Source organism: Melanerpes formicivorus, unplaced genomic scaffold (assembly GCF_026170545.1).
Source record: "Melanerpes formicivorus ecotype bairdi unplaced genomic scaffold, bMelFor1.0.p_v2 SCAF_3, whole genome shotgun sequence".
Classification (NCBI taxonomy): Eukaryota; Metazoa; Chordata; class Aves; order Piciformes; family Picidae; genus Melanerpes; species Melanerpes formicivorus.
The window spans coordinates 13,102,708-13,124,425 of record NW_027142355.1 but is presented as its reverse complement, the minus strand read 5'-3'; the positions used below and the strand labels follow the sequence as shown (position 1 = coordinate 13,124,425).

Sequence of the window (21,718 nt, the reverse complement as noted above, 5' to 3'; positions counted from 1 at the left end):
ATTGTCGAAGTAACCAAGCTAACTCAGGTATGGAAAACAATCTAACAATATAACGTGAGCTTCCTAAGAACTATGTTATTATTCTTGCCAGAAGCTAACAAAATATAGGGTAAATGAGCTGCTATTACAGCAGAATGCTTCCAGCATCTGAATTAGGTTAGGTACCTGTATGTTGTATTACACAGCTTTCATAAAGGTCACATGGCCAATTATTTTGTTTTAGGATGTAAACTGTAATTCAGACTATGCTTTATTGTAGCACAACATCTTCCAAAAGCTAAATATATATCTGCTGCCTCTGCAGGCATTTTATACAAACAAAACCCAGTAAAAGATAAATTGTTTCCCCCCAAAAAAAAATTTTGCACAAAAGAACACAAGTTATTATCATTAAGGCTCTATGTTATTAAAGACATTTATCTAGAGGAGTCATAATAAAAAAAAAAGAAAGTACTAATGTGTTCTGTCCACAGCAGCAATTAGACAACAAGAACCACAGTAAAAAGCTATGAGGGCTTCTTTGGTTTTTAACCCAAACACTAGTGTGAGACATAAGAGTGCAAGCTAAAAGTGCTTCTAAAAGTAACTAAGGACTCACCAAGTTCATTGAGACTCTGGGCAGCTTTTGTTATCTCTCTGCTTCCTCCTTGCAGTTGTCCTTGAAGTCTCTTACTGAGATACAAGATGCGTATTATCCTCCTCAGCAAGTCACAGGCAGCCTGCAGAGAAATTGTAGCATTACCGGTACTATCACATAATATTAGGTCTCAAATATGGAAACATTTTAACCAAAAAAGGAAATACTGTGAATAAAACCAAGGAACTTTAGAACACTGAAATCCCTAACGAGAAGGGAGATTTGATTTACACTGTGACTCTTTCCTCACTGCAAGGCGCTTGGACCAGATGACCTTTGAAGGTCATACTATGATTCTATGAATATTTCTTCCCTCTCCAAGCCTCAACAACATATTTGATTTCCCAATCAAATTAAAGACATATTGATTTGCCAATCAAATATTGATGCAAAATGACAGCACTTACTTCAGAGGACAGTATCACTGACACAGACATTGATTCTTATGGTATAAAGCAAAACTTGAAGGCCAGTCACCATCATTCAGCCAACGTTAGTCCAAATTCTTTCATACGTTGGTTAGAATATACAGTATGCATGGCTAAAATTTAAGAAGATGGATGAATATGCAAATTTTCAGGAAACCTATTTGTGTATGTTTTCATTAGCACTAATTTAGAAAAAAAAAAAAAAGGCACTGATGACTTCTGAACCAAACAGAATAGTTTCGTAATTTTTCACTCAACTAAGATACTGAAACAGCTTTTCTCCTTCTGCACAGTAACAATAAGAGTTCCATCAAGCCTGGAGTTCCTCTAGGGATGGACTGAGTCACTGGGGCTCAGAGGTGCATCCTACAGGAGCAGCAACATTCCACAGTGGACACGTAAACTAGAGTTCAGAAATGTGACTAGGGAGAAGGTAAAAATCTACATGGATTGCAGTACAGTCATAGGTACAGTCTAACATCCACCATCAGATTAACAAAAACAGGTAAAAGAGAAATTCAAAAGAAATAAAATATAGTTATTCTGAAATATTTTTGCTGGTACTGAGGGCAATGCCTTCTGAGTATATACTCAATGGATCCCAAAATTAAATTAAAACTAATTAAAAAAATATTTAGTATCTGACAGAATTTGAACCCTTTTTTTAGACTCCAGTTAACATTAGTTTCCAGGACATTAAAGTGCATACATGAAAGCATACACAAGTGAGTCATTTCAACCAATATTCAGTGGACTGCACAGGTTGTCCGTTTATTCCCTATGCCAGCACAAACCAATCCAAACACATACATTTATAGTTTAATTTTATTAAACATTTAGACAGAACAAAAAGGAAAAAAATCAGAAAAAAGCACTACTGAGGCAAATCACCAAAAGCATAATTATTCTCCCTGCTTTTGGCTCTGTATCATGTAGACTGAAGTGCAAGTCTCCCAAGCAACCTAAGATAATTCAACCACATAATTTCTATTATCATTAGTGAGAATCAAGTGGGGCTTATCCTACTTTGAGAGATTAACATATCAGTTTTTCATTAATTCACTTCTTTAATTAGAAAAATCTTGAGCCACATACCATTTTCATATCTGTGAACTACATTTCTACAAGATTATATCTTCTTATATAGTGCACTGTGCTTTGCTACATATGAGGGCACAGTATTACTACTCTGCTTTCAACTTTAACTATTCTGTAATCCAGTTGTGCACCTCTAGTTAATTTTTTTCCCTAGGAACTCGACTTTGGTTATCTTCCGATTGTCTTTTACTTTACCTGCCAAAAGATTATTTCTATTTCATTGAATGGTTGCTCATTATCTCCTATCCCAAGAAACAGTCTCTTACAAGGACCATCAAACTGAATGAGAAATGGGAAAAGTTAACATTTAGATACAAAAGCAAAAAAAAAAAAAAATCTTCATTTCGGGCCCTGTGAATTACAGGGAGGAGTAGAATCCAAAGACACTGAAGATGCACTCTTAACTTCTAAGTGATTGCTTCTGCACTGTGCTCTTGACAAAGATTATGTTTCACCTAAGTATTTCCATTTATTTGAGTTCAACTTAATAAGGCTCCCAGCCAGTGTAAAAGAATGCAATAAGAGAACTATGTAACAGAAATACAAAAATAATAATAATCTAATAATGCTGTTCACAGATAGTATACCCTCTAACTTGACCACCTGCATAACAGAAGTCCGAATTCAGGAAACATTCCCTTCCTGAGCTGATACAGTATGCTTTTCTAAAGAAGATGCTTTCATGCAAGAAGGAATGAATTTCAGTAAACATTGATTTCAAAAAAGTCTGAGTTAGTCCCAATGGTTCTAGTGAAATTAAAACAAAACCTGTTTTTTGGTGGAGAATGCATGTTAGTTATCTCTGGAAATTTGAAGCAAACATCAATGCTACATTTCAAGCAATCAAAAAGCCTCTTAATTTTAATCTCAAACTAGTTTTAAGAAATTAGTGAAAGAAGACTTAATTGTGAAGAGAGGACCGCTTGAAAATGTGCCAGTGCGTACCTCATATAAACAACTGCATACATCTGCCAGATGATATTGCATTTGGACGTATATATAACAGAAGCCTGAAGATGCGACAGCCCACTATCTTGAAACTACATTTGCTACTTAGTTACGGTAGTACCAGGACAAATTCTGCTGCTAGTAAGTATTTTAAAGACAGAATAATTTTAAAATACAGAATCAGTATTTTTTAAAGGTTTTTAAAGCTTGGTCTTTATAAAGATTTTTAAAAACCGAGATAGCTGAAACTAAGGTCATCACACAGAAACACTTGGTTAAATAGATCTGTCTACATATTTCCCTCTTACTGGTCACCTACTATGGAAAGACTCAGAAGAGGACAGTGTATGATTTCAAGTAGGAAGCAAGCTTTATGAATCTGTCCACTCCCTTGGGATGCCAGGGATGGTCCAAGAGCAGAGCAAGACCTAACATACACAAGCACACAGCAGCCATTTGGAATTCACAACTAGATTTGTAGTTTGACAATGAATTTTCAGCAGTATGTTTATGAAAAAGCCAGACTATATTAAAACCAACTAAGGATAGCAAAATCCAGCTTTATATAACCAAATACTCCTTCAGTTTATGAGCAGTTCCCACAGCAATCAGTGGAGAAGCACTAAAATAACGCCACCGTAAGTACAAGAGGCCCTTGAACACCACACAATTCAGCAAAGCATAACTATAGATTTTACAAGGCGACCTCTTCGATCAGTCACCTACCTTTTTCTACTTATTCTACTCATGTACATCAGCTGATAAAATTGGCACATTTGAAAGTGTCCCGTGCTACAAGTCCTGCATTTGGGAGCAATATGTCATAAGCCCTGCCACTGCCAGGGAGTGAATTCTTTGCTGAGCTGATGCCCTTTCTTTCTAAACAAGGCAGCCATGATAGCAGTGTGTCTTGGGAAAGTTGAGATGTCAAAGGCCTATTGACTTCACCCTCCCTAATTCCAGCTTCATGTAATAATTCAGGTGTCCTGACTCGCAACTCCTCCTAGCACAGTAGTGCAATAGGAAGCACTCAATACATAACTGTCAACACAAGGAGGGACAGCAGCTGGGACAGCAGCTTGTAGAGCAAGGATGGACTCTCACTGGCAGAGAAGCTGGAATCATGGTACCTTTTTCCACACTGAAGTAAATTACATGGATTCAGATGCTATAAATGGTAGCCTTTTTTCTAACCTGCAGTCAAGAAAAGCCAGATGCTATAAATTCCCTGGCACAGGCTGAGTAATGCTGGCCCTGGATGGATGCTACTTTCACGCGACAGGAAAATCCATGTAACCCTGCCACAGCAAAGAGCACCCAAGAAATATTTCCTAAGTTGAGGAACTCATTCTTTTCCTATGTCTGTCTGCAGTTTGTGTAAGGGCAAGGCAGGAATAAACAATCTTCATCTTTAGCCCTAAATACTTGCAACCCTTTCCACAGCTGCAACATACATCAGAATTAAAAAAATAAATAAATTTGCACCTAACATGATACATGGAAGTCATGGAGGTTTTGCCCAGAAGCAAAAACATTAACAGCTGGAGTTTAAAAGAACAAGAGAAGCAGCTGAACAATAGATGAACAATATTAAGAGCTTCCCGCTGGACTTCATTGCTACTGAATGTATGCAGAAAATGGTAGAAGTTAAGACAAAAGCCTAAGGCAGCTGCTGCACCAGACCCCAGACTAGAGACTGCCTGATAGCTTGCAGCTTCATTTACTTTACCGTGCAACAGCAGTCACCCATAGATACCAACCTACTTAACTGTATATCCACAGCTCAAATTTCAGACACTAAAAGATATGTTGCTTGTTCCGTAAAGCTAAGGTAAACTTGCGATAACAAATAGTTCAAATGCTAACTCACTACGTACTTGTAGATTTGTAGTTGTGTTGCACTTCACAACATAAACTGAATGGACTCCTGAAAATCTATGGAATAGCTTTCAACAACTACAAAATTAACCATAGAAGTGTTTGACACTTTTCTCATCATTTTTGTGATAAGCTCTCTCCCACTGCCATCCTCAGAGACCTAGATTCTCTTGCAGACTCCACTAACATTCCAAAGACAGGGACAACTATGCACCTGGGCTTATAAAACTCCAGAACCACAACTGACTCTGTAAATTGCATCTTGACTATTTGGAAAGAACTAATTCCCACACTCTCTACTAAACTGCAGCCAAGCATGTACTAAAGGAGAAAAGCATCTTCTACACAACCATTACAAATTTACACAAACCATAAGAAGAATTTAATTAAACTCTATCCAGATAACCTTTCCCTTTTCCCTCAATCTCTACAAAATTTCACTTAGCTAGCGCAGAAGTCAGTCTCCTGCTTTGCAATACAAAGCACTTCTCAGTAACTCCTGTATGGTCACCCAAATACTGATTTTCATTGAGAAACACTGACAATAAACTACAGGTTACTGGATAATGAAAATTAAAACATATCTGATAACTGGGAAATAGCACACTCAGGAGTGGGTTTTTTAATACATTTTTAAGACTTACTTGAAGTTTTGCTAGCTGAGCCGTGCGAGACACTATTTTGTTGTAGGGATCAACAATTTTGACTCTAATTCTAAAAATAAGAAGATAAATTTATTTATAGCAGTATTAATAAATAAAATGATAGAGCAACTAAGAATTTATACTTTCTAATCACATAATGGATAGTATACCTATCAACGGTACTTTGGAGAGCACCAATTCTAGTCTGCATCATTTGGAGAACACCTGTAAAATAAAACACAGAACACTTGTCAATTACACAAAGAACTATTCTTCAAATCCTAGTAACTAGTGCAAACTACTTTATAACTGAAAAAAAAAAAAAAATCCAGTTTCCCCCCTTTACAACAAAGCATTCTAAAATAGAAAATAATAAAGTATAGCATACTTGGAAACTGAGGCAATAATAGGTCCACTTACTGAATGTTACAATTTTTTTTTGGTAGAGACCGCAAGCCCACAGAAGAAATATCACTCTTAAATCTATGCTATGTTAAGTTTCAAATATTTACAGTATGCTGCTTTCTAAGGCAATGATATTCAGGACTGCTTTTCAAAGCACATATAACCTCACACAAACACCTGAACATGATATACAGAAATCTGACACTCTTTGTTTAACAGTGATTAGACAATTCTGAGAAACCAACAGACAAAGAAGATTGAGAAGATAACCAATTCTACTCAAGATTTTCTTCCTGTACATATGCTTCTTTAGCAAAAACTGAAGTATCAATGTCATTGTGAAGTCATCTAATTGAGATTACAGAGCAAACTACCCTAATCGTGTTTGCTCCAGATTAGTTTGGCAAAGCAGCACAAAGGAAGTGCAAGCATGTTTGTTCTCTTCTTGTTAAATTGCAAAGTAGTCAAGGGTAGCGGTCATTTTCTGTGGTATGAAATCAGCCTGATGAGAACTTAATTAAGTTATACAAACCCAGGCCTACGAAATTATTTGTGTTCCAGTTATTCTTAGCATTCTCAAACACACTACAGTTTTGTAAAGCCTTATTTACAAGCATGTCATCATCAAATTGGATAAAATTACTACATGATACAGTAAGATGGAAGATAAACAAAACTACTGTCAATAGTTTTATCCAGTTTGTCTTGTACTGGAACTACATCTCAGGTATCTTGTATAACTATGCAAGCTCTCATCTTCTCCACATTTCACAATTATTAACTTGGCTTAGCAACAGACTCAGGAGTTTTGCAATATTTTTACATGGAATAGTAGGCAAGAAATTCTCATGCATCAGAGGATGAAGATATGATATATAGTGAGAAGATACAAGCTGAATTTTCTACTCTGTGTTGCAATAATGAGAGCCAGTAGCACAACACTGCTTCATCTATAACTCTGACATTGCTATAAAGCAAACAGCAGTCATCTTGACAGAAAGTAGAATTAGGATAGGTGAAAAGGCAGCCTACCATCCCCATCTGCTGCATAAGATACACAAAAACCCTACTTATCTGCACAGATATGATGGTATTTAGCGTAACAGCTCAAGATACCTACTGAGCTACCTACAGACAGAGTATATATACTAAATAACTGTAGCATTAAAACAGTGCACAAACCTGAAACAGCAAGGACTCTACAAGCTGGATGTATCACTTTGAAATGTTTAACGAGATTCACACATGCAAATGATTGTGAATGCTATGAATTAGCTGCATAATCTTTACTTCCTAACTTTTCTGATTAATGTACCAAGAGCTACGCATCTCTAACTCCATAATTAGTATTTCTATTGATATCCATCTTTTCTTTTTCTTATGAATCTTGATTCACTGTTTCTTCCACAATAACCATATATCACATGTAGCACAAGCAGGGCAGAGATAAGGAAGTTTTGCAAAACTTAAAACATCATTTTTTTGTGTATAGACTTCTGATCTTTCTGGCAACTGCAGACCCAAAATTGCTAGTGATGTTTCATGTATCACATACTTTTCAGGATTAGAATTTCTGCATGCTTCTCCTTCCCTTACACAATGAAAAGGCCTCTTACAGAGTGCAACCCTAAGCAAACAGACATTTCAACAAATTTGAGGTGAATTAGACTTTGTTTTTACTTAGGGTTGTTAGCTGTAAACTATGCATTATTTACCATGTCTACCTCATAAAAATGTTTCTTAAATGAATAGTTGAAGTATTTCATTCTTTCTTCAGAGCAAACTTAGGAAGGAATGCCTTCAGAAATAACCATTTTAGAAAACACTATTCCACTGAGTACTAATTGCTCTTCATCTTGACTGGGAAGTATTTACCAAACACAATAGTCTCTACAGATTCTTATCTACTTCTTATTTGGAGGATGAACACAGATTCTAGTCTTCCTACACTTAATTTTCCAAATGTTTAAAAAGCTATTTGTGAGCTACCATTGCTAGATCAAATAGGCATTTGTTTATTTTCATATGCAAATGATTGCAATCAAATACTGTATCCAACAAGTTCCAAAGACTAAGGAGGTATTTTAACTGTCAGTAACCTGAAACTTTCTGGTTATGCCAAAACCTGCAAGCAGAAGGAGCAAAGCTAAATTACTTAGCAAGTTAGAAAATGGAAGAGGGGAAAGGAGATATTCCTGAATCCCACAGTATATGCAGACTAGCATGCTCTAGAAGTAAACATCTTTCTGTGAGGGAAAAAAAAATATTAAATCAAGTTCCCAGCAAGCAACAAAGAGAAGAATGGTAGGTGTAATCAGCCCCAGGCACAAGAACAATACATTGCAACCATTTTTCTATACAGATTCAGTAGTTCCTAAAAAAAGCCTTTAAAAGTTGGCAGTTTATGTTAAAACCCAAATCCCAAGCAGTGGAATAACACAAAGGTATGTACTTAACTCAGTAGCTTCTTTCTAGTTTAAAAAGACACATCAATGCAGTTAAGATTATGTGTTGAAGTAAATTCAGTTAAAATTTGCAAATTATGCAACTCATACATATGCAACATGCACAAACTTAGTACTTACGGCAACAAATGATCAGCTAATGCTGCAACAAAATTAGGCTTATTTTGAAAAATATATTAAAGGTCAAAAAGATATGATTGCCAAAGTTGCTCAGAATCAATTATCAAAATATGTTTTCCCGTGAAATAGTTACGCCAGAGAAGTATCAGCCAAATCTTCTCCCTGGAGCTCCATCTACTGACATTAAAAAACAAAAGCTACCACATGTTACTCAAAACCAAGATCTGTAGCCTTAACATTAGGGACCAAAGCTGGCAGTGATAGGACTGAGGTGAACGTGTCTTTACAAATGAGGATGCTGCTAGACAACTTGAGATAATAAAGAATTAAGGACCAGACTAGGAATCTCAACAATTCAACCTTATCTCGTTACATACAAATAACAAGAGAGTCCCTGGTAGTGCCTTGCCAGGGGTATTACCATAAATCTCCAGAGTATCCTCCAAGCATAGCAAAAACTGAACACAGCCTGAACTTCTGAACTTTAGGACAGAGCACAAACTTAATAGGCTACTGAATATTAACCCAGAGAAGTGAAGAACCTACATTAAATGAATACACGATGTATGATGCAGGGAGGCATACATGTAAGGGCGGAATACATAGCAGGTGGACTGGGAAGTCCATACATTCTGAGTACCTCAGACAATGAGGAATGGAAGAGGATTGTTTGCATCCAGAAATTTAGGATAACTAGGAAAATGTGCCTTCCAGCAATTTGAGACACCCCACAGGGACTCTGCCCAGTGGACTCTCCCTTTAGTCAAATAAAGTTTTACAGGACTCCTCTGTCTCCATTGTGAACATGAACCTTTAGCAATGGATCACTTTCCTTACAGCAGTGAATGATGTTCCCTTCACCGATAAAAAAAGTGCTTCTTCCACTGTAACTTCCACATAACAGTATTTACCTTCCAGGGATTCAATTCCAGTTGCTTGGGCCAATAGGTCTTCATGCCTTGCAACAACCTTAAAAAGAACAGGATATTCGACAAAAAATGGGAATGTGTGCCTTAAAGGAGTATTTATTTATCATCCTTGCTCCTACACTAGGCATTAGTATCATCATTCCTACATTAGGCAGAGGAAAATGAAGTCAGACCTTAAAGATTAAAGGGTTTTCAGAACACATTTTAATTCACAAAAGCAGCAAGCTCAGAATAAGAAGAGGGTTGGCAACAGCAGCATAGCTGACATCTTAATTAAAGCCAGCAGAGCAATCACATTTCAGTATATTTCAGGTAAGTGTAAGCTTATTAATCACACAGTAATAAAGTACATTCACATTTCAATATTTTCTATTTATGGCATTAAGAAACTAGTTCCCAAAGAATTTACCAAATGGGGCAGATGATAGATAGGAGGAAGCAGGTTTTGAAATTGCACACAAACTTAGCACATGGTCCCACTGCAACATCCACTGTGGATCTGTGGTTTCTACATAGGTTTTGCCAAAAAGCTTTGTACTATCCAAACTCAAGTCTTTCTGAATGTGTGGAGCCATATTAACACAGGTTGTATTTGCCCAGCTAAAGGTAACCCTTCGGCTACACTCCAGCAGAGGATGAAAGGGTACAAGTCAAATCACTCCCTATCTTCTCACAGTTGTCATCCCAAAACACAGGCCAGCATTTCTGATAACTGGCATAAACATTTGGAAAGAATCAATGAACATCCTTATGAGGAAGAGTGGACTCTCCATGTACACAGAGACTGGTAGCAAAAACTGAAAACAAAGCACTATGGCTAGGACTATTAAGAGTGGGCCTGACTGAGTTAAGCATCAGATCACTACCAGTTTTGCTGCAAGTAGCGCCTTTAGCTACTGCTTTCAGAATACAGTGGACCATTTCAGAAGCAACACAATCATAACATTACTAATATTTTGACTCGTTTATATCAACCACTCCAGAATAACTGGCATGCTTTAAACTTACTTGTAAATGAAGCTCTTTATCCAACTGACTAATACCTTGTGCAAGTTTTGCTAGTTGCTCAGCTATTACAGCCTGATGGATAGACTGGGAAGTGTAAGCTTTCACATCAAAGTCTTCTCTGAAGAAGTCAGAATAACACTCTGAAAGAAATTTAGATTTCATTTTCATGCTTCAGAAAAGATAAATAATGTTTACTAACTTAAACCAAAAAGTTATCTGATCTTCAGTTCCTCCAAATGTAACAGCATTACGTTCTCTGTTTCATAGAATACAAATGTGACATCAATTTGAGACCAGAATCAAGAGAAACAAGTTCAGAGCTGATGACCTGGGGGGGGGGGAGGGGGGGAAGTAAATGGTGAAAAATATGCAAGACCCTTTATTCCCCTCAGCTCTTTCTTGAGTAGAATAGACTAAAAAGCATTGATATTTTCTCTTTCAAACTTTAACAGAGTAACCAGAGTGAGGTTGTTGAGGTTGAACATCAGCCACCTTCAAACTGCTAAGGATCAAAGTGGCATGAGACACAACTTCATGAAACCACACTAGACCCTTACACTGGCTTATAAATTACTCTCTTCATATTGGTTTATAAACTACTACATTAATGATAGTAGAATGATGATTTTGAAACAAGCAAGACTGCAGGGTGTGTACTAATATTACCAAGCACCTTAGTATCTCAGAGCACTTTTTTCCCTCCTTTAAGGAGCAAACGACCACAGATGAACATGGGCCCGCGCAGGACCACGCCAAGAGGCCCCCTCTGCCCCCGAGAAGGGACATACTCTGAAGTGCGGCAGCACTCCCCACCTCCTGTCGTTCTCGGCCGCGAAAACTTTCCGCGACTTGACAAAACAAGGGTGCACCGCCCTCCTCCTCTTGTCCCCAGGCACCGGTGTCTCTCCGCCGGCTCAGCTCAGAGCCCCGCCCTATCAAAAGACCCTTCGTCTTCCCCAGATGGCCCGCGGACAGGATCCCTGGCGGGATACCGTCGGCAGAGGCACAGTCCCTCACCCCCCGCGCCGAGCCAGCGATGCATTCCCCAGCCCCCGCCAATGGCCGCGCCTCACCGTCCGCCAGCAGCTCGGCGAGGGCCGGGGCCGGGGCCGGGGCCATGGCCGTGCCACCGCCTACCCCCGCCTCCTCCATGCTGGCAGGTGCCGGGAGCCCGCGCGTCACTCCCAGGCGGCGGCGCGCGGCGATGATGGAGAGCGAGCGCGACGGGCAGGCAGGCGGCGGCGGCGGGGCGGTCACGCACGTGGTGAGCGCGGGGCTGGGCCGCGCGGCAAGGGGTGGCGACACCCGGCAGGCATGGGCACGCGAGGGACAGGCTCACTCCGGGGTGCCTGGGCTGCAGACCTCCTGAGGGGGCAGGGGGGCCTGTAGCGGGAGAACGAGAGATGGCGCGGTTAGGCTGGAGCAGGGGCTGTTCTCGCTGCACATGAGGAAGAACTTTCTCCGTGAGGCCTGTGCGTAGGCACCGCCGGGAAGCACTGGTCGGGCCTCGCAGTCGGTCTTACGCAGAGGGGCTGCGCTGGAGACTTCTCTTGCAGCTTGAACAATCTGTACTGGACTGAAAACACAACCGCGGGGTCGGGGAGAATTACGCAAGTAACAATGGGATGCCCGGCCAAAGGCGGTGGTGACGGAGGCAAGGGCTTGTTCTGACGCTGTGCAATTTGGGGACTTACTGCAGGATGCTTTACCAAAAAGCAAGCTCCGTTTAAGGTCTAGTGTGTTGCTGTGTGGCATATGAGAAACAGCTGAATGACTTACATGCAAACATTCTTTCTTTTTCTAGATTCTAAAAGGATTATTAGTTATACATGATTGGTGACATCGTAGAAACTAAACAGTGCCAACTAAAAGATGCTATGGATTTGTTTCATTCGGGGCAAGTTGTAAAAATATGTGCCCCTATGGTCCGCTATTCAAAGTAAGTGTCACGTCAACTATGTTTTCACTGTGTTTTCTCAGAAAAAGTTCATCTTGAGTGTGAAAAGAGATGATTACCATTTTCTCCTTTAAATATATAAAATGCAAAACATGTCCTGTATCTATTTCTCTTGAGATTATACTCAGACATCATCGCAGTACTGCGTGTCAGAACAGCATTTTAGAATAGCTAATCAGAAAAATGTCTTCACAATTTATCTGTTAATTTTCATGTGTCTGCAGGTTGGCTTTCAGAACCTTGGTTAGGAAATACAGTTGCGATTTGTGTTACACACCAATGATAGTGGCAGCTGATTTTGTGAGATCCACAAAAGCTAGAGACAGCGAATTCACAACAAACAAAGGTAGTGTGGTTTTTTTTAAGCAGCAGTTGCCTTGTCAGAATGTTTTATGTGGTAGTAAACAAAATTGGCTAGCTGAATGAAGTCTGTCACACAACTTGACACCCGTTAACAATTTTGATATACCATATCTGATTGATTGTATAACTAGGTATACTCAAGGTGGGACTAAGCACATTCCAGTGATAGTGTGTCAAATGAATTAATGGAAAACTTTGTCTCCACCTGAAGTCAGGGCCTTCAAACTGATTTATGTGTGGTGAGTTGACCACATATAGCAGCCTAGTGGCTATGCACCCACACAGCTGTTCATTCATTCATCTCTCCACCCAGTAGTGGGGAGAGAATAGGAAACACAAAAGCAAAATAACTCATGGGTCAGTATAAAGAGAGCTTAATAAGCAAAGGAAAGAAGGCGCAAAAAGCGTCATGATGCAAAGGCAGTCACTTTCCACCTCACATTAGACCAATGCCCAGTCAGTCTCCAAGCCATCCTGGAACTCAGTTTCCACATCCCAGCCCATTTTCTTCTTCCTCTTCCACTCTAGTTTTATTGCTGAACTTGATGTTCTATGATACAGGATATTCCTTGGGTCAGCTGTGCCAACACTGTCCACTCCCAAAGTGTTGCCCACCCCAATTTACTTGCTGGGAGAGGGTAAAGCAAAATGAGAAGAAGAAAAGGTCAAGAAACACCATACAAGTCCTGTGTAACAATAGCCAAAACATTGGTGCATTATCAACGTTTCTGTCATAAAATCCAAAACACAGCAGCATGCAGACTATAATAAATAAACTTTAAATAAGTTTTACAATTAGCTTCATCCCCAGCAGACCAAGTATGGGATGGCAGTAAGATACTTTTCCCAGCAATTGCTGGTTTTTATGCATTTCAGAGAGAAGACTTAACTTACTGCCCAGAAAAGTTTTCTAGTGTCTAACAAAAATAAGAGAGTTGCTAAAGGCGAAAAAAAAATGAATAGACCAGACATCGAAATAGTGGAATCAAGGACTGATAAGCAGGATGTCAAACTGGCTGGAGTGAAAAGTGGAATGAGCTGTCGCTGGAGTCTTTGACGTAATGAGAGGGTTATTAAGGGAGCAAGAAGGGGTTGAAGCATGGCTAGGATTGATGGGGTGAAGCACCACTTCAGGCATGGTACAGAAACATAACCAAAACACATACAAAATGGAGTATAAGGAGTACTACAGAGTCCTGGCTGTAAAGCAAAAGAGAATAGTGGTATGAGATCTGTGGGAAGATGTGGAAATAATTACACAAATCAGCTGGCATGAACTGGTGGTTTCATAAATGTGTTTGAAGTTTTACAAGTCAGATATGTAGGATATTCTGGGGGTTGCAGGGATGGGGAAAGATGAAATTCTCCTTCATTCTGTAACTTTGCTGCTAGATAACAAGGGGTTAAAAATGCAATGTTCTAATGTTGTAAATAATACATTATCCACCTCTTTCATTCTGGCCTTAATTTTACAGACCTCTAAAACATTCTGCTGCAGACAGCTTTGGCAAGATTATAGTATTTACATTATTAGCATTTATGCTTTTTAACAAGTAGCTCCACAACAGGTTGTGAAATGTTACTGTGATTTTATTTTTAACATCCTGGCTGTCTGAAGAATTGTCTTCTAATTAGCTGAGCAGGTTTGGAGCCTACAATTGCAGTTTTTCCTTTTCTTTGCCCTTGATGTTTCTTTTTTGTGTATTTCTAAAATAGAAGTAGATGCCCTTTGTGGCTGCTGCTAAAAAAAAGGTAATATGGCTAGACTTAGTATCTTTATTACTTTACACTCAAATGAAAAATGTAAATGTGGCATTATTCTTAGGTCTTAGCTGCATTAATATAAAACTCTTCAGCTGGAGCACTGTCTTAGGTGGACACTGTTTTGAAAATATACAAGGGATTGGGTTTTTTGCTTGCTGGATTTTTAGGTAATTTCTCTAAATGTCTCAACTTGATTGAAGGGGTACTGCTGCCCTCTCTGACTTAAGCTCCACTACTTCAAGAGCTATTTATTTTCCACTAAAATAGAAAAATCTTCAGAAGCATTTGTTATTTCAGTGCGAGAAATGCACTTTGTGCATTTGTTGGATTACCTCTTTCCATCAGTGCTCAGATATCCCCCTTCATCTTAACTGCAACAATTGTTTATATGAAGAGTGCTAAGACTGAGATATTTTTAAATGCCTTTAATGTAATGCAGTAGCTATGAAAGAGGAGAGCATGTTCTAAATGACCATCTGGCTCTCTGCAGGGGCTTAGTAAATCACAAGTAGTTCAGCAAACCCAAATTGAGGAGCGCTGACAGTTTGGTTTCCACTTGAGGCAAAGCTGCTAAAGCTGCCTCTGCCTGTGTGTTCTCATTCCAGCTCTGCATGTTGAATTGTGGATGAAAAACAGAAGAGGTGAAAGATGGGTTGGGATATGGAAGGGCAAATCTTGTGGATTGTTTTATCTTCTTCCAGAAGGGTTGGTTTCATAAACAAGTTTCCCACCTGGCAAGATACACAGCCATGTCAGCACAACAAAGGGGCAGTGTACAGACAGAAAGGGGTAGACTAGAAGAGGAAGCATAAAGGCTGATAAAAAATAGAGAATAGTAGTTTCATATAATCTTTCTGAAAAACAGAACATCTGGCCAATTCAGTCAGACAAAAATGTATGTTGAGCCAGAAACCACCTGAATTTTGTAACTGCTGGTCACCTATTTTTATTTGTGATCTAGGGTTCACAGAATCACAAAACTGTTAAGTTTGGAAGGACCTCTTGAGGTCATATTATCCAGCCCCACTTTGCAGAGTCACCTGGAGCCAAATGCCCAGGATTATGACCAGACATCTCTACAATACAGGAAAAACATTCAAAATTTAGACTTTTTTAATATTATTTTCTGGACTTTCTTAAATCTCTAAATATCTTTTCCTTGGAGTAGGTGATCATCCACTGATTGTTCAGTTTGCTGCTAAAGAAGCACAGGTTTTGTGTGATGCTGCCCGCATCGTCTGTCCTTTTGCAGATGGAATAGACATAAACTGTGGCTGTCCTCAGAGGTAAAGTTTGAAAAAAATGGTGAAATAATTTGAATAAATGAGGGTGGTCTTCTTTTTCATAGTAATTTCTGTCTTAACTTAAAAAGAGATTTTGAGAGAGAAACAGCTTTTTAACCTGTCAGAAATGTCTATGTGGCAAGACACTGCTCTGAATGTTCTGAGAAGCCTGTCACCATGGTGAGCCTGGAAAAACCAGATATATTTGCCAACTTGCCTTAACTGACTTCTGAAATATTAAGTGCTGGCTCAGAAGTGAAGTGTCCATCCCTTCTCAACAGATGTTAAATATGCATTAACCAACAAGAGCTTTCTATATATGATTTGGAGAGTGTTTTGAGACATGATGTGGCAATACCCAAAATAATAAGGCAAGTCTCTGATGCCTCAGACTTTTGCAAGTGAAGGATAGTCTCTAAAATACAATTATACAGATTATATTATTCAGGAAGTGCTGCAAATATTTTTTCTGTCTTTTATTAGGTTTATAAATACAGTGAATTAGTGATCTACTCTCTGTTTATATTAGCTAAATGTTAATTAAATATTCATTTATCTTCCTTTTGAGTCCACTTTGTGGACAGAAAAGTGAACTGGAAGAGATTGGTAACTTGTCCAAAGTTCTAACAGCACTGAACGAGGATCTAAAAGCTGGTGTCAAACTGCAAAGCAATCCTGGATCTCTACAGCCACCACTATCTCTATGTACTCAAGCACACATTGAAAAAGTTATAAGGAAAGAAACCAATGTATTTGAAGTTGACCTGTGTTTTTCCGAATGTATTCTACAAGTGTTCTTTTTTCTTTTAAAGATGGGCAATGTCAGAAGGTTATGGTGCTTGCTTAATGAATAAACCAGAACTAGTTCAAGATATGGTGAGACACATACGGAATCAGATCGACAATCCTAGGTTTTCAGTATCTATTAAAATAAGGTACGTCTAGTTTAAGTGCTGTTTGTGGTATATGGAAGAATCCTTTAAAGGAACATGTTTCTGTAATAGTTACACTATAATATATGTAATTCTGTTAATGTAATATTGAACATTATAATAATCTCCTTACACCTGAAGCCTGCTGGGATTTTTTGACCCCAGATAGTGAAATAATGTCTGTGCCAAGTAATCACAAACTTAGATAGCAGAACTAGCACAGCCTTTGACTAGTTGCCCATACTGGATGGTTGAGTTTTCTTGCAATCCAGAAAACATGAAAGTACAAATTAGAAGGTTTAAGGTTCCATAAAAGCAAAGCAATGCATAGTCTGTATGAACTCAAAAATTTACTTTGTGAGCTGTCAGAGGCCAGAGCTATAGTTGCCGTTGGCTCCAAAGGGAAGGATAACAAAACTGGGAGCTGGTCCCCACAGATGCTGTAGAAGAACACATCCTGCTTCCCTTCATCACTTCTAAACATCTGTAAATTTGCTTTCCATTGATTTGTACTACTTCATCCACTATTTATCCACACATTCCATGTGGCTTTTATGTATTTGTCAGTTAAGATTCAGCTCAGTCCATCAGGAAAAGGGAACTGTTAGGAATTTTTTTTCTCCCACAAAATACGCAAAGTAAGATTTTAGAATCTTCTGGGCACATTGCATAATCTTGGTACAATTTATCATGCATATTTCATAGATGTGACATAATTGGGAAATGCTAAATTAAATAGTGTTTTTCATATATTAAGCTCATATCTCTTTAATAAACAAAAAACTCTGTATCTTCCAACAGTCATTTTCTTTATTTAAACTGTTATTTATACAAGTCTGTGGTAACTCCTCCTAATGGAAGAGGGCATTTTATATATAGTTGAGGAAACTTACTGTCTAATGTTTTCATTCCTTGGAATTTTAGGATCCATGAGGACTTAAAAAGAACAGTTGATCTTTGTCAGAAAGCTGAAGCAACTGGAGTTTCCTGGATTACGGTACATGGGAGAAGTGTAGAAGAAAGACATCAGCCTGTACATTATGATGCCATTAAAATAATTAAACAAAGCACGTCTATACCTGTTGTGGCTAATGGAGACATTAAAACTTTAAAAGATGCTGAAAATGTTCATCACTCGACAGGAGCAGATGGTAAGATTTAACATACTCCATTTTCTAAGTAAATCTACAAATCAGATTTCCAAGTATTTATTTTGTCTGTAAGTAGGACATGATTTGAGTGCTTTTCACTCTCTGAGGAGACAGATAAAAGAGGATGGTTTCAGACTCACTTGTAGCCATCAGAGCACTAGAGCACTGTTATTCAAAGCCACAAATAATGATTTCCAAGGCAAATTACAAAAGCTCTTTGCTTAATTATGCTATCTTATCACTCACTAGTGGAGTTCAGGGAGACCTTCAGACCTTTATTCAGTCTCTTTGGAGCTGATCATCTTTTAAAGAACTCTAAACTTCCACTTGGAAATCTCTGCTTACTGCACATAGGAGCAGATTTCTGACAGTAAGAAAAAGGAAAAACTTGGAAAAAGGAAACAGTGTTAAGCAGCAGTTAAGATGATTAGCTTCAAGGACACAATAGGCATTCGCTTTCAGATCTGTATGTATTTACCTTGTCTTACACTGCAGTGGTAAAATGTGGGGGTAAAGGATTGCCCTGCTGTTATTTAGTCACAGTAGATCACTGCAGTTTCTTTTGATGCTACTGATATTTAATAGCAATAATAAAAAACTTGCTGAACCAAACTGTCAGTCTGCTACAATGACTTTTCTCCCAAATACAAAGCAAGAAGGAAATACATAAGAGAAAAGAATGTTCTCATAGCTCAGCTAATCTTCAATAGCAAAGATATAAAGCATTGGGTTTTTTCAGTCACATCCAATAGTAAAATAGATCTGTGATATTTGATCATTTTATTTTTAAGAGACTAAGTATGATAAAGAACTTCAAATGACAATTTGGGATTATAGTTGCAAATACTTTGGTTTGGTCAGAAAGATTTACTGCAGACCAAGAGCCCTGAAATTGATATATTTGAGACATTGAACTCTTACTGGAAGAAAGACTCAAGGTCAATGAATCACCTGAGTTGCACTAAAAATGACACAATTTAGTACATTGCTACTTTTGTCTTTCCATCATAATTTTATAAGACAGGCTTGCATGTGTGTAGCAATTGAAAGCCAAACACTATTGAACTGCAGTTTACAAAGTAAGGAAGGAGTGTGCTGTGTTCCATTTCAAAATTTCTGGAAGGATACATCATCCAGTGGAGTGTTTCAGCAGGTGTTGTAGGTACTGCAAGGTTTGGATTGTTAAATGGATTTCTCTGGTATAGCTGTAATAGTCATCCCTGTTCTACCATTACTTGTTTGTAAGCTTTGGGTTGTTCTCCTAAGGGGCGCTGTATAAAATCTAAAGGAAGGTTTAATGTAAAATTTAAACGATAATGTAACTTTCTACTTTAATTTCCAAATTGAAGGTATAATGGTGGCTAGAGGACTCTTGGCAAATCCAGCTATGTTTGCAGGATATGAAGAGACACCTTTGAAGTGCATCCAAGACTGGGTTGACATTGCTCTGGAGCACGGGACACCTTTTACATGTTTTCACCACCATTTAATCTACATGATGGAACGGATAACTTCCAAACAAGAAAAAAAAATTTTTAATGTTTTATCAAGTACCTCAGCAGTACTGGATTATCTGAAAGACCATTATTGTGTGTGATACCTGAAAGGTTTGAATGCTGTGTAAACTTACATTGTACAATTGCCAATACATTGTTAAAGTTCTGATTGGGTTCTTACTTACTAGTCACATTCATATATTGCATAAATATTGTCATGACAGCATAACATTATGATCAGGGTGATATTTTACATTTTTAGTACTTTCTGTAAGCATTTTTCGCTGCAGAAAATATTCCAGGTTCCATAAATGTGGAATTGTATTTACAACACACTACTACACAGAAGACTCTAGTAAATTACCTTTTTTTTTTCACCTGGGAATTGCTTACAGCAATATGTTTGCAAAACCTAGAGTCCTTCTTAGGTGAAACCTCCTACAATCAGAACTACTCATAAATAATACCAGGAATTCCAGATCACTAAGAATACAAAGGTTGCAGAAGTCTTTGTTTTAACCAGCATAAGCTGTACTTTTAAATTGGTGTAGACTTTAAAAGCTTACAGGCCCTGAGGCTGTGAAGCCCAGCATCTTTCTTTTGCAGTCTAAAACTTTTTAACTTTCTTACAACTCAGAAAAAAATCTACACTTCATGCAGTGAAGAAAAACTGGAATACACAAGTGACAGAAAGAACAAAAGTAAAATTAAGAGATAGTTTAAGCTAAGTACAAACTTACCTAAATTTAAAACACAAGACTTGAAAGTTCAATCTAACTAAATTCAGTTTTATCTACTGCAGTATAATTATATAAAAGATTAAATCCCTGTCATCTACCAAACCTGAACTTTATAGGTCAAAGAAAAGCTGACAGATTCTCTCAGTGGGGCTCTTGCAGTCCTTTCTGCCTGCTGGCATGTTGCTTATCAAAACACGACAGTCACTTGGCTTTGAGTCTTTGTACGGGAGGGAAATGATGAAAATTAGAACAAAATAATAACATTACACACCATCTGCATTTGTTCTGCAAGGGAAATTTCACAAATCTCAACAGTGCAATTATTTATAATCAAATTATTTGCTTTCCTTGCATGTTTATGCAGGAATTCATTCCAGAAATTGCTTAGTTTTTCAACTCTGATACTTCTGTGAATATACTAGTGAATAGTTCTGAATTTTTCTAAATAAATTATTTGGGTTTGTATACAATTGTGATTTATTTTTTATTACACTATAAACTATGACAATTTAGGGGTGTTGCTATTGATGCTACTTCCCAGATCTTTTAATCATGTAGGTACATAAATTCTCACAATTCTCTTAATGCAATGGCATAAAAGACTTGTTTCTCACAGCAAATATGAACAAAAGTTCAAAGGCATGACCTGAGCCATTAAGTCTAGTTCACTAAGACAGCAATTGTATAATTCTTCTGATAGGGCCACCTTCCTCATACATTAACAAATGGAAAACTACAGACAAGCTTTGCTGTTCGAGGCTAATGGAAACGGTAGCTACAACCCTCTTTTATGCAAGAGATTCTCCATTCTGTGAGACTATTATTTTTTTCATTCTTCTGGATTTTAATGTTTTCTTGACATTGGATGAGCACAATTATGTAAAGCATTATATGTAACCCTCAGTAATGCCTTCCACAGTTCATACTTCTCTTTCTAATGTCTTGTTTTTCCTCAGCTAATACTCCTCACTCAATTGATGAGCTTTACAGCAAAAGTTCTTATTTTCCAACCGTATGACATTATATTTTGTCTCAAATTCCCCACTATAGTGCAATACTCAGTTCTGAGAATGCTTCCAGCATTCTTCATCAAAATTAAAAAGTAAAATTATGCAATTGGATTGCAGAAAGTGGCGATTCTTGAAAATATTAACTGAGCCCTGCATTAGTATCTTCCAAAGATTTTTACAATTTGACAAGTAACTATTACTTGCTATGAAACATCGCAGGAGGCACAAAAAGCAGAGAAGAAACATTTATCATCATAAATTAACAAAAATGCCAGGTCTTCTGGGTTTGTTAGTTTGTGGGGTTTTTGGGGGGTGGGGGTGATTTCTGGTTTTGGTTTTGGTGGGTTTTGTTTGTGGTGTGGTGTGGTTTGGTTTGGTTTGGTTGGTTTGGGGTTTGCCTGAAGTACAAGACCTAGGTTGCTCTTAATATCACTAGTGATTAAGGACTGCTTCATGTGGCCA

General features: G+C 38.1%; 2 protein-coding genes across 10 annotated transcripts in view; one reads left to right on the top strand and one right to left on the bottom strand.

Annotated features, from left to right (window-relative positions):
* COG5 (component of oligomeric golgi complex 5) overlaps positions 1–11,740 on the bottom strand; it is a 181,775-nt gene extending 170,035 nt beyond the window's left edge. For all 4 annotated transcript variants that reach the window (XM_068166880.1, XM_068166898.1, XM_068166887.1 and 1 more), the window contains exons 1-6: positions 11,634–11,740; positions 10,561–10,700; positions 9,535–9,592; positions 5,804–5,858; positions 5,634–5,703; positions 599–719 (exon numbers count right to left, since the gene is read on the bottom strand). In XM_068166880.1, the coding sequence (XP_068022981.1) occupies positions 599–719; positions 5,634–5,703; positions 5,804–5,858; positions 9,535–9,592; positions 10,561–10,700; positions 11,634–11,712 (523 nt within the window). In that variant the 5' untranslated portion in view covers positions 11,713–11,740. The remainder of the gene's footprint in view (positions 1–598; positions 720–5,633; positions 5,704–5,803; positions 5,859–9,534; positions 9,593–10,560; positions 10,701–11,633) is intronic.
* DUS4L (dihydrouridine synthase 4 like) overlaps positions 11,728–21,718 on the top strand; it is a 39,239-nt gene continuing 29,248 nt past the window's right edge. Inside the window, exons 1-7 of one of the 6 annotated variants that reach the window (XM_068166946.1) lie at positions 11,728–11,824; positions 12,365–12,499; positions 12,742–12,863; positions 15,813–15,930; positions 16,740–16,862; positions 17,784–18,010; positions 19,360–20,716. In XM_068166946.1, the coding sequence (XP_068023047.1) occupies positions 12,390–12,499; positions 12,742–12,863; positions 15,813–15,930; positions 16,740–16,862; positions 17,784–18,010; positions 19,360–19,607 (948 nt within the window). In that variant the 5' untranslated portion in view covers positions 11,728–11,824; positions 12,365–12,389 and the 3' untranslated portion in view covers positions 19,608–20,716. Of the gene's footprint in view, positions 11,825–11,848; positions 12,500–12,741; positions 12,864–15,812; positions 15,931–16,739; positions 16,863–17,783; positions 18,011–19,098; positions 19,103–19,359; positions 20,717–21,718 lie in introns of those variants that run through there. The other 5 variants (XM_068166962.1, XM_068166953.1, XM_068166937.1 and 2 more) reach the window with 5 other exon arrangements.